This window comes from Dreissena polymorpha, chromosome 9 (genome assembly GCF_020536995.1).
Source record: "Dreissena polymorpha isolate Duluth1 chromosome 9, UMN_Dpol_1.0, whole genome shotgun sequence".
In the NCBI taxonomy this organism is placed as follows: Eukaryota; Metazoa; Mollusca; class Bivalvia; order Myida; family Dreissenidae; genus Dreissena; species Dreissena polymorpha.
The window spans coordinates 59,522,160-59,535,050 of NC_068363.1; the positions used below are offsets into that span (position 1 = coordinate 59,522,160).

The 12,891-nt window shown below is 36.9% G+C and overlaps 1 protein-coding gene across 7 annotated transcripts in view; it reads right to left on the reverse strand.

Annotated features, from left to right (window-relative positions):
* Window positions 1-1,458: 1,458 nt before the first annotated feature.
* LOC127844276 (uncharacterized) overlaps window positions 1,459-12,891 on the reverse strand; it is a 276,480-nt gene continuing 265,047 nt past the window's right edge. For all 7 annotated transcript variants that reach the window (XM_052374368.1, XM_052374367.1, XM_052374369.1 and 4 more), the window contains one exon: window positions 1,459-12,642. In XM_052374368.1, the coding sequence (XP_052230328.1) occupies window positions 12,007-12,642 (636 nt within the window). In that variant the 3' untranslated portion in view covers window positions 1,459-12,006. The remainder of the gene's footprint in view (window positions 12,643-12,891) is intronic.

The following is a 12,891-nucleotide window of genomic DNA, read 5'->3' on the forward strand; positions in this document are numbered from 1 at the left end:
GTGTCCATCAGTCAGGTGAGTACTTACCTTACTTGTGTCCCTCAGTCAGGTGAGTACTTACCTTACTTGTGTCCCTCAGTCAGGTGAGTACTTACCTTACTTGTGTCTCTCAGTCAGGTGATTAAATCTTAGGACGCTACTGAGAGCATTTTATACTTTTCAGATGGAGTCAATAGAGAATAGTCTTTTCTTTCTTGAATTACCAATATAAAACATGTATTAAGTTGATGAAAGTTTAACCATTTTTAAAAGCAGAAAATTATCAGACCAAAATTGCTAAGAAAATGAAATGAGGCATGTGTCTAGTCTGTTTCCTTTATTTTTGACCTTGAAATATTTTGTGGGTAGAAATAAATGATGACTATTTCACTTGTTACTTGTATTAATTTTGTCAGTCAGAATTCAATTCTGTCATTTAATAAACGTGAAGAACTCTTGTATTTGAACACAAAATGTTCCCATTCTACATCTGTATCTATCCACATTTGTTTATTCAATTATTATCTTATACACTTGAACACTGGAACTGTCGATTAAGTTTGACAGTTGAAAGTTCGAAATAGCCATACAGTTAATATGTTTAAGTTTGATGGCAAAATTTTTACTTTTTACAAAGATAAAAATGTGAATATTGATATGAAGGTTCATAAATACTATTATAAATATCACATAACTTGTTAAACGCTGCATACATTTGATTTAATGTAACTATTAACCAGTAAAACACGCAATGACCACTTCAAAATTCGTAATAACAAATTCCAATTAAGGCTGATAATTAACTCTTTGTGTAAATAGGCACCCATTTGGTAAAGCAAGAGGGCCATGATGGCCCTGAATCGCTCACCTGACTAACCTTGCTACATCAACTTAAATTCTATCAGACCCATAAACAATCCCAAGCCAGATTTCATTAATTAATACATTCTGACAAAATATCATTAAGATATGATGAAAACTGTGACCTCTTTCATCTACACAAGGTTTTACTAGAATTGGCCCTGTGACCTAATTTTTGACCTCAGATGACCCATATAAGATCCAAAATCAGATATTATCAAGATAAACATTCTGACCATATTTCATTAAGATTAGATGAAAACTATGACCTCTATTGTCTACAAAAGGTTTTTCTATGATTTGACCTAGTGACCTAGTTTTTGACCCCAGATGACCCAAATACAATCCCAACCTAGATTTCATCAAGATTTACATTCTTCACCTTTGACCTAGTGACCTAAAAATCGCTAGGGGTCATCTGCCAGTCATGATCATCCGGAAACCGTTTTACTGTTTTGAGTCAGTGGCCTTGACCTTTGATCCTAGGCCTAAGCGTTCTTGAGTTATCATCCGGAAACCATCTGGTGGATGGACCGACGGACGGACGGACCGACATGTGCAAAACAATTTACTCCCTCTTCTTCGAAGGGGGCCATAATAAACAAAGAAGCATTCAAATATTTGACAATTGTTTTTTTTTTTATTATTTCTGTTTATGCAACAAGGGACATGTGAACCATAAGCATGTTAGAAACCAACATGGCTCAACCTGTTTAAACCTGAATTCTGCACAAAATGAGCATCCCACAAAAAAACAAACACACATAACTGAACTAGAAATCTAACGTGTATAATAAATGAGCCTAGCTCTGGGAAAGAAATTTGTAATGCATGTGTTTAAAGTGTCGTATCAGATTAGCCTACGCAATGTGCACAGGCTAAACAGGGTGGACACTTTCGGCATTAGTAGTATTTTCCATTTACAGGAAGTTTCTTCTTAGCATATAATGCAATTCAGTCAGAAAGTGTCGTCCCTGATTTACCATTGTGGACTGCACAGACTAATCTGGGACATCACTTTACACACATGTGTTACACCCCTTTACACACACGTGTTACACCCCTGGGACATCACTTTACACACATGTGTTACACCCCTGGGACATCACTTTACACACATGTGTTACACCCCTGGGACATCACTTTACACACATGTGGTACACCCCTGGGACATCACTTTACACACATGTGTTACACCCCTATTTCTGGGACATCACTTTACACACATGTGTTACACCCCTATTTCCCAGACCAAGGCTAAATTCTAACGTGTATAATAAATAAGTTGCGTAGAACAAGTACCTTTACTTCAGCTTACAAAAACCTAAAAGAACCAATGACATCAAGATTTGCTTTTACAGACTAAAACATGCATTGGGCAAAGTTAATTTAACAAATAATTGGCAACATTGCTCATATCGCAATATTTAAAATATCATTTGTTCAGATTAACAGATAAAATTATACATTATTTTCCAAACAAATGAAAACTGTAATAAACGTAATGAAAAAAGTAACTATAACTTGCAAAATTTTGTCATTACACATGACAAAAAATAAATAAAACACTGATATACAGTCAGTGACAAGTAAAAAAACCAAGCACTTCCTAACGCAAACACCACCAATCATTTGCCCATTGCTCTCATAGAAAAGAGTTGAGAATAGCTGCACATTTAGGAACAGTTAAGAGTATGATTCAAACACCATGTACGCTTTTTATGAAAATGAAAAGTGAATCTCATATTTTTTCAGAATGCGAAAATTCATGCGACACAAGATCACTTAACAGTAAAAGATTGAAACTAGTTATAAGTTGAATTCCAAATAGGGTGTACTGTCTTCATAAACAGATGAGAAATCTAACATAAACATTCTTAAATTTTGCCAGCAAGAAAAAAATAGTAAATGGATACCATTTCACACACTAAGTACAATATTTATAAAATTTTGCTACTGATAACAATAATGAAATAGTTTTAGTGCAATATAAAAATTAATAATGCCCAAGGAAAGCAAAATAAAAGAATAACATTGTTAGTTGATGATCATTTAACAAAATAATCTGTAACATAACAAATTAAGTTATAATTAAGTGGCTAATTACGGACTTCACTTTCCATCTAAACTGGATTTTTGCTTGACAAAAAATTCCATACATGGGGAAAGTGCTGCCTGAGATGAGCCAGTGCAGACTGCACAGGCTAATATGAAACATAGCTTTGCAAAATGCATTAAACCCCTTTTTTGCAGAGCGAGACTCATTTTTTAAATACAATGCCTTGAAATATTCATATACCTAAGACATAAAATACAATGCCTTGAAATATTCATATACCTAAGACACAAAATTAACAAAAAATGTTTATTCTGTCAATCATGTTCATCAGGATTTAACGCAAGTAAACATGAATATCCATAGTGTACCATTCATTCTTAATAATGTAATTCAAGGCAACAAATACAGTGAATGGCTACATTTAAAGCTGCACTGATCTGCATATTAACCCTTTCCCCCATAAGCAGCAAAGTGAAAATGGCCTTTGCAACATGCATTAATCCAGAACAGCCTGCGAGTGACTTGCAGTCTGTTCAGGTTTTATTCTGTTTGCTGCTTATCAGTATCTTAGGGTTGGAGATGAAGCCTTTAAAACTTAAATTAAGTAAAAAAGGTCTTAAATTAATTTTTCTAAGGGATAACAAATGCGTAAAAATAAATATTTAAGTGGTAAAGGGACACTGCTGTCTGAAAAATCTTACAATATCTGGGAAAGATCAAGCAAAAATACAGATCACCTTGGGGCATGTTTGCTTAATGCTTAAAACTACAACTACAGGTGATTCAATGTTTTTCTAGTTGAATAAGAAAAAAACATAAATTCTTACTGTAATTGAATAGTGTTTACCATATTTAAAAAAGATTTCTAACTAAATATCTTAGCTGATGCAGTCATCATATAAGAACAATGGCAAAAAGAATAACAAATCAACAACTTATCATCAAAAATATAAGTTATTCTTATATTGTTCATAACATGATCCAAAAAACATACATTAATTTTTGCAAATTCATTTCTGATACTAGTATATAAAAACTTATCATATTCAAACAAACTAGAATGTTAAAATAGATGAAGTTTCTTCAACAAGAGGGCCTGAAAGGCCCAAAGTCCCTCACCTGAGATAACAAGATTTTATTGGGACAAATCTTCTGACCAAATTTCACGAAGATCGGAAAATAAATGTGGCCTCTAGAGTATTAACAAGGTTTTACTATAGCCATATAAGGAAAAATGCCCCACCCCCTGGCAGCCATGTTTTTCAACCAACTGGCATCATTTTTGAACTTGTCCAAGATATTATCAGGATGAATCTTCTGACCAAGTTTCATGAAGATCGGACAGTAAATGTGGCCTCTAGAGTGTTAACAAGATTTTACTATAGCCATATAAGGAAAAATGCCCCGCACCTTGGAAGCCATTTTTTTCAAGCAAACATAATTATTTTCGAACTCATCCAAGATATCATTAAGACCAATCTTCTGAATAAGTTTCAAGAAGATTGGAAAATAAATGTGGCCTCTAGAGTGTTAACAAGGTTTTACTATAGCCATATAAGGAAAAATGACCCGCCCCCTGGCGGCCATGTTTTTCAACCAACCGGCATCATTTTAGAACTCATCCAAGATATTATTGGGATGAATCTTCTAACCAAGTTTTATGAAGATCAGACAATTAATGTGGCCTCTAGAGTGTTAACAAGATTTTACTATAACCATATATAACCATATAAGGAAAAATGCCCCGCCCCTTGGCAGCCATGTTTTTCAAGCAAACGTAACTATTCTGACTCATCCAAGATATCATTGAAACCAATCTCCTGACCATATTTCATCAAGATTGGACAATAAATGTGGCCTCTAGAGAGTTAACAGGCAAATGTTGACGGCGCACAACACACAACAGACGACGGACAAAAAGGGATCACAAAAGCTCTCCATGAGCACAACGTGCTCAGGTGAGCAAAGAAAAATTATTTTCTATTGAATAAATCAAAGACCCCTTTCATAGTCTTCAGTCAATGTTTGAATAAATTCAGCATCACAATATTTTCTGCATTTTCAAAAACAATTATACAAACACCAGGCTATTTCCATATAAACACGCAACCAGGGCTTTAAAGCATTAATTATGAAATTTGAAAAATATGAATGTGACGAGTCAGCCAATTTTAATGCCTTGTATTCAGTACACCACAACCACTATTAAATTGGATGTCAGAAACTTAACAATCAGTTTACTGTGTATATTTCACATGCTAACAATATTTCACATGCCTTTACAAAGCAGTCATTTAACCATGTTACACTGCAGTCATTTAACCATGTTACACTGTTGTCATTTAACCATGTTACACTGCAGTCATTTAACCATGTTACACTGCAGTCATTTAATCATCATACTGCAGTCATTTAACCACGTTACACTGCAGTCATTTAATCATGTTACACTGCAGTCATTTAACCATGTTACATTGCAGTCATGTAACCACGTTACACTGTAGTCATTTAACCATGTTACACTGCCGTCATTTAACTATGTTAAAATGCAGTTGATTAACCATGTTACACTGCAGTCATATAACCATGTTACACTGCAGTCATTTAACAATGTTACACTGAAGTCATTTAACCATGTTACACTGCAGTCATTTAACCATGTTAAAATGCAGTTGATTAACCATGTTACACTGCAGTCATATAACCATGTTACACTGCAGTCATTTAACAATGTTACACTGAAGTCATTTAACCATGTAACACTGCAGTCATTTAACCCCACACCCGCCCCTTCGACTGTTCACAAGCAGATCACATTTGAATATCCTCACATGAAAACCTATACTCATGATCATATGAATGAAGTTTGACAGAACATTCCAACTGACTTAAGTTTCACAATGACACTACCTTTGTAAGGTGTACATCTCAGTCAGTTCAAAATGTCTGTTTTCTCAGAATGAACAATGTCGGGCTATCTAATAGCCACTGTCCTGCAGACTAGTTTACTAAACAATTAGGGACATCTTGGATTAGTCTCGTTTAAGATCCTATGAGCCTCCCTTTGGGAAAACTTGAATACTTAATGCATGTGTAGTGAATGTCATCCCAGATAAGTCTGTGCTGACTGCACACGTTATTCAGTGAAGACACTTTCTGACTTAACTGGATTTTCACGAAGAAGAGACTGCCTTTCAGAAAAGAACATAACAAGGGACAAAAATTGTCACAAAACCAGGTTTTCAATGTGAAAAAAAGTCTGATAAAGGGAGACAACTCAAACTAATTGATTATTTATAATTAGCCCCCTATTATTAGTTTTGGCGACCTTGACCTTGGAGATATTGACGTAATTCTTTCATGCCACACACTGTCCCATGATGGTGAACAAATGTGCCAAACGATTTTAATATCTCACAATGAATGACAAAGTTATGGCTCGGACAAGCTCATTTATGGCCATTTTTGACCTTTTAACTCAAAGTGTGACCTTGACCTTGGAGATATCGACGTTATTCTTTTGCGCGACACACCGTCTAATGATGGTGAACAAATGTGCCAAATGATTTTAAAATCCGACAATGAACGAAAAAGTTATGGCTTGGACAAGCTTGTTCCGCCCGCCAGCATTGCCAATCTAATAACCAGTTTTTCCTTCGGAAAACCTTGTTAAAAACAGAAAGTGTCATCCCTGATAAGCCTGTGTGGACTGCACGTACTAATCTGGAACAACACTTTACAAAATTGTGTTTAACCCCATTATCCCAGAGCAAGGCGTATGTTTATGTTATTTATGATACGGTGTTCAAAAAAGCACTACTACAACCAATATCTACTATTTAACATATAATTAATACCAGTTATACAACTCCTTTCCTTTAAATATTTCACATATTTAACTCCTTTCCTTTTTAATATTCAACAAGTTGATTACTTCTGGAAAAAAATGGGAATGGACATATATATTTTTCAACAGAACAGTAATTTGTTATTGGTGGGAAGACTTTGATGCTACAGGATCCAAGACAACACCTTGTGTGGACCTGGCCTAGTGTCATGGTGACATAGATGACAGGAAAAAGGGGCATGGCAGTAGTTAGGGGTGGATCATTAAACCATATGGCCTTATAAACAGGGTAAAATGCATGTGCGTAAAGTGACATCCCAGATTAGCCTGCACAGTCTGCTTGTATGGATTTAACCCTTTGCATGCTGGGAAATTTTTTGTCTGCTAAAATGTCGTCTGCTGAATTTCTAAAATTAGCATTTACTTCGATTTTTTTCAAAGAATACTATCAGAATATCAAACAGTTTGGATCCTGATGAGACGCCACGTTCTGTTGCGTCTCATCAGGATCTAAACTGTTTGCAAAGGCCTTCAAAATTCGGTTTCCGCACTGAAAGGGTTAATAAATAGACCACACAGGCTAATCTTTGACAACACTTTTTGCCATGCATGAAGTCTAGTTTTCACAGGACAAGGCTATTTAGACCTTATATTGGCAAGTGAAGGGAGAGTGGGTGGGGGTAGGGGAATTTCTTCAGCTTACAAAGGTAATGCCTGCTTGACCTATGAGATTTAGTAAACTACAGCTTTCATGCATTAACACATAATAGTTTCTTAAATGCAAAGTAAGCATATGTTACCTGATCCTCGATGTCAGTGAATAGAATTCAGTCCTCTTTTAAACCAGGCTTATGTATGGGATAAAGGATTGAGTAAAAAGAGTCAATCCTATATTGAGAATATGTTGATATTAATTACAATCAGACTTTTTATTATTCCTCATTTGTGTCTCAGTGAGAAGCATTTATCAATAGCAATAAAATTACAGCAAAGATAAAACAAGGGCTGTTTGTAAAACATGCATGTCCCCCATACGGGCTGTCAGTTGTAGTGGCAGCCATTGTGTGAATACGTTTTTTGTCACTGTGACCTTGACCTTTGACCTAGTGACCTGAAAATCAATTGGGGTCATCTGCAAGTCATGATCAATGTACCTATGAAGTTTCATGATTCTAGGCCTAATAATTCTTGAGTTATCATCCGGAAACCATTTTACAGTTTAGAGTCACTGTGACCTTGACCTTTGACCTAGTGACCTGAAAATCAATTGGGGTCATCTGCAAGTCATGATCAATGTTCCTATGCAGTGTAATAATCCTAGGCGTAAGCATTCTTGAGTAATCATCCAAAAACCATTTTACTGTTTTGAGTCACTGTGACCTTGACCTTTGACCTAGTGACCTGAAAATCAATAGGGGTCATCTGCCAGTCATGATCAATGTACCTATGAAGTTTCATGATCCTAGGCCCAAGCATTCTTGAGTTATCATCCGGAAACCATTTTACTGTTTCGAGTCACTGTGACCTTGACCTTTGACTAAGTGACCTGAAAATCAATAGGGATTATTTGCCAGTCATGATCAATGTACCTATAAAGTTTCATTATCCTAGGCGTAAGCATCCTTGAGTTATCATCCGAAAAACATTTTACTATTTCGGGTCATTGTGAGCTTGACCTTTGACATTGTGACCTAAAAATCAATAGGGGTCATCTGCCAGTCATGATCAATGTGCCTATGAAGTTTCATGATCCTAGGCCTAAGCATTCTTGAGTTATCATCCCGAAACCATTTTACTATTTAGAGTCACTGTGACATTGACCTTTGACCTAGTGACCTTAAAATCAATAGGGGTCATCTGCCAGTCATGATCAATGTACCTATGAAGTTTCATGATCCTAGGCCTAAGCGTTCTTGAGTTACCATCCGGAAACCATCTGGTGGACGGACCTACCGACCAACCGACATGTGCAAAACAATATCCCCCCTCTTCTTCGAAGGGGGGCATAAAAAGTCAACATAAACAATTAAAAAATTCAGCATTTGTATCAAATATTTAAAGAAATAATTTTCTCTTTTGCGTTGATTACCTGTATAAACATTTTTTTTCCAGTTACTATGCACATGAATAAAAGTAAAACGGTGTAAGCCATACTGTTGAAGATTTAAGCGGCATCATGCGAAAATGGGTCTTATGTAATACACTGCCAGCGCAGTCTTATGGGTCTTATGTAAAACCCAGCCAGCGCAGTCTCATGGGTCTTATGTAATACCCAGCCAGCGCAGTCTAATGGGTCTTATGTAATACCCCGCCAGCACAGTCTAATGGGTCTTATGTAATACCCAGCCAGTGCAGTCTAATGGGTCTTATGTAATACCCAGCCAGTGCAGTCTAATGGGTCTTATGTAATACCCTGCCAGGGCAGTCGAATGGGTCTTATGTAATACCCAGCCAGCGCAGTCTAATGGGTCTTATGTAATACCCAGCCAGCGTAGTCTAATGGGTCTTAAGTAATACCCTGCCAGTGCAGTCTAATGGGTCTTATGCAATACCCTGCCAGCGCAGTCATATGGGTCTTATGTAATACCCTGCCAGCGCAGTCTAATGGGTCTTATGTAATACCCTGCCAGCGCAGTCTAATGGGTCTTATGTAATACCCTGCCAGCGCAGTCTAATGGGTCTTATGTAATACCCTGCCAGCGCAGTCTAATGGGTCTTATATAATACCCAGCCAGCTCAGTCTAATGGGTCTTATGTAATACCCTGCCAGCGCAGTCTAATGAGTCTTATGTAATACCCAGCCAGCGCAGGCTTGTCGCAAGCTTTACGGTCAAGCAAGGTTTCCGGTTAAGCTGGGCTGAAGCAATGTTGGCAGCATATTCAGCATAAGACCCATTTTTGCAAGACACAGGTCTTATGGGCATCAGTGTGGGAAAAAAATATTTATACCACATATCAATTCAAACTACAAATTACACATTTAGAACTTCTTTTCCAGTTGATTTTATTGGCAACTTAACAAAAGACATGTTGCACATATCATTTTAGAACATAATGATGAATAGATGAATCAGGGAAAGAACTGAGCACTAGAACTAACATGCAGACCAACATTCTGTTGTCTTTAAAAATACAACTAAGAGACTTTGTCCACAAATATATATAGGAGTAATATACCCTTGCATTCTACCTGTCTTATTAATGTGCAAGCCATGGACAATAATTGAGCTGGGCTCTTTGAATACAGGGCTTAATTCATGTCCATAAAGTGTTGTCCAAGATTAGCCTGTGCTCTGCGCATTCTTCTAGACAGAATTTTCACTCAAAACAGACTTTCTTAAAACAGAAAATTCCATACAAGCGGAAAGTATCTTCCATGATAAGCCTGTGCAAACTGCACAAGATAGTCTGGGACAATGTATTAAGCCCAGTTTTCATAAAGCAAAGCTCAATTACTTACAGAAGCTTGATCATTTCAAACATTTTTAGTTATTGATGGCATGAATAAATCGTTTTCCTTTTTTTTTTTACATGTCCTGTTTTATTTTAATTATATAATCTATATGATTATTTCATTGTATACTTATCATTTCATGTTCTTATATGATGTATTAAGAGTCCTTTAATAAACGAAATGTCTTAAGAAGATGTAAGCGGATGCAAAAAATGAAATATCACAACAGCTGAAGAGCATATTATGAGAACATCATGCATAATACAAAATGTTCAACAATGACTGTCACAAATGATCCACGTTGACAATATAAGACACCATTCGGAATTCAAACACAAATGACAGCCTCAAGAGAGCTACATATTATGAAAGCATCTGAACCATTTTACTGAATGGCTGATAATTGCGTTTGAATTAAAGCATTGAATAATTTAGTCTTAAATAATGCTGACAAAACTTTGTAGCTTGTAATTGGTCGCCTAACAAAATATAACAAATTAACTGCAACAGTTTAACTTACACAAGTATATAAATATGTAATAAATAACTAGAAGTAAACACTAAAATGTATTTCAAACAATAGGACAAAATTAAACAGGTCACAAAAATAATTCTGTGAGGGTGACAGAATTGAAACAGCTTAACATTAGTTTCTTGAACTTAAGAAATATGCAGAAATTTGCTTGTTAGCAAAAAATACAGTAATATCAACAGTGACAAGCATGAAGCCATTCAGTCTTGAGTGTTCTGCAAAAGCTACAAACTAAAAAAAAAATTGTGTTTCCCCCCCCCCCCATATATTTGACCTTGAAGGATGACCTTCACCATTCACCACTCAAAATGTACCGCTCCATGAGCTACACATGCATGCCAAATATCAAATTGCTATCTTCAATATTGCAAAAGTTATGGTTAATATTAAAGTTTGATGCAAACAAACCAACAAACAGACAGTGCAGAAACAATATGTCCCCAAGTATAGACTGGGGGACATACAAATTTGCTCGCACTCACTACATCACTTATCTTGGCACCTGCATTGATTACAAAAAATTAAAACAAAACAACAACACATGTTTTCATACACAAATATTTGCCCTAGGTGAAGATTTTAAGTAAAAACGGTTTGACCATGATGCTTTGTGCTCTTTTCCCGATGAAATGGCTACGTATTCCCCAGTCAGTCAAGCATGCAGGAATCGGACGATCAGATATCCGAGACCGACGACGTAAACAACGCCAAGTCCAAATTTGTTGATATATTCAGAAGCAACATAACAATCAACAGCGATTTTGTAAAATATCTGAGCATTGCTCTAAGAGAATGGGGCTTGATGCATGTGCTGTCGTCCAAGATAAGCCTGCGCAGTCAGCACAGGCTCTTCAGGCAACACACTTTCCGCTTTTATAATATTTTGGGTTTAAAGAAAGTCTAGTTTAAGCGGATAGTGTCGTCGGATTAGAATGTGCGGACTTCACAGGCTAATCTGGTAGGACAATTTACGCACATGCATTAAACCACCTTTTTACAGGGAGTGACTCATATCCACTAGATAGCAGCGCAGGGCCCGAGGGTAATTCCTTTGGCCTATCACATCTGACAGTGTTAGTGTACATATAATATAATATATATTTATCTATATAATTTGTTGTATAATTTACTATCTTCAACACCAGAGCCCCAAATGCTTTGGAAGCGACAGGGACCTGCTGGTGGCGATGCACAACTTCGCTAGCACTCACTCTTGTCTTTGAAAGCACATTATATACATACACGAGGGCACATTGCCCATCTCTGTTGCCCTATCATACGGAATCCACATGTAAACTACGTTGATTATTATTATCACTAGAACAAAAGACTTCATAGTCTGGCGGTCTGTCTGATTGAATATTTGGTGTAAAACTATGTCTTACAGTTCGCACAGGACAATCTTCCGTTCTCAAATTTGTAGACAAAGTCCTATTATTAGTGTTTGCAACTGTAGGTTTTTGACCATACTTTGACGTGTCTTTATGTCCGTTTGCGGACGTAGGTGTCGTTCGTTCATTGACTGACATGCTAAAGCAGCGCTGGACTCGCGGACACCCATCCATGTCTCTAACTATTCTAGTGTTTCCAGGGTTACCTACATTTTCTAAGCTCGTCGTTTTTGAACAATACGGGGGCGGACTCTCCCGATCGTGAACAGTCTTATTCGGAGGAGGCCGGACAAGTTGATCATTGATGAACTTCCGTTTGTTTTTTATCAACTGTTTTTGACTTTCTATATATCCCTCTTCCCCGTCCTTTGAGATCGGGATCTGGGGCGGCAGGTCGAGCATGTTTCCCTGGTAACAGGGCGTGGCACGGGCGGGAAAGCCCCAGGGCTGCTGTGTCTGTGAGATCTGGTGCTGTAGGAGCAGCTCGCGACTTGGAGAAGGCGTCGGTACATACACAACCTGCAAACAGACGAACAAGAGAATACAATCTCCAGATGAACTGAGTAATAGTTAGCATATTAACCCATTGATGCCTAGTGGGCTCTCCCATCCTTCTAAAATGGATCAATTTATTTCCAAAATTAGGGATGTCTAGTATATTTATTTCTATATTAAGAATATTTCTTACAGAAATTCCTTTAAGCAAAAAGCGCAGACCCAGATGAGACGCTGCATCATACGGCGTCTCATCTGGGTCTATGCTGTTTG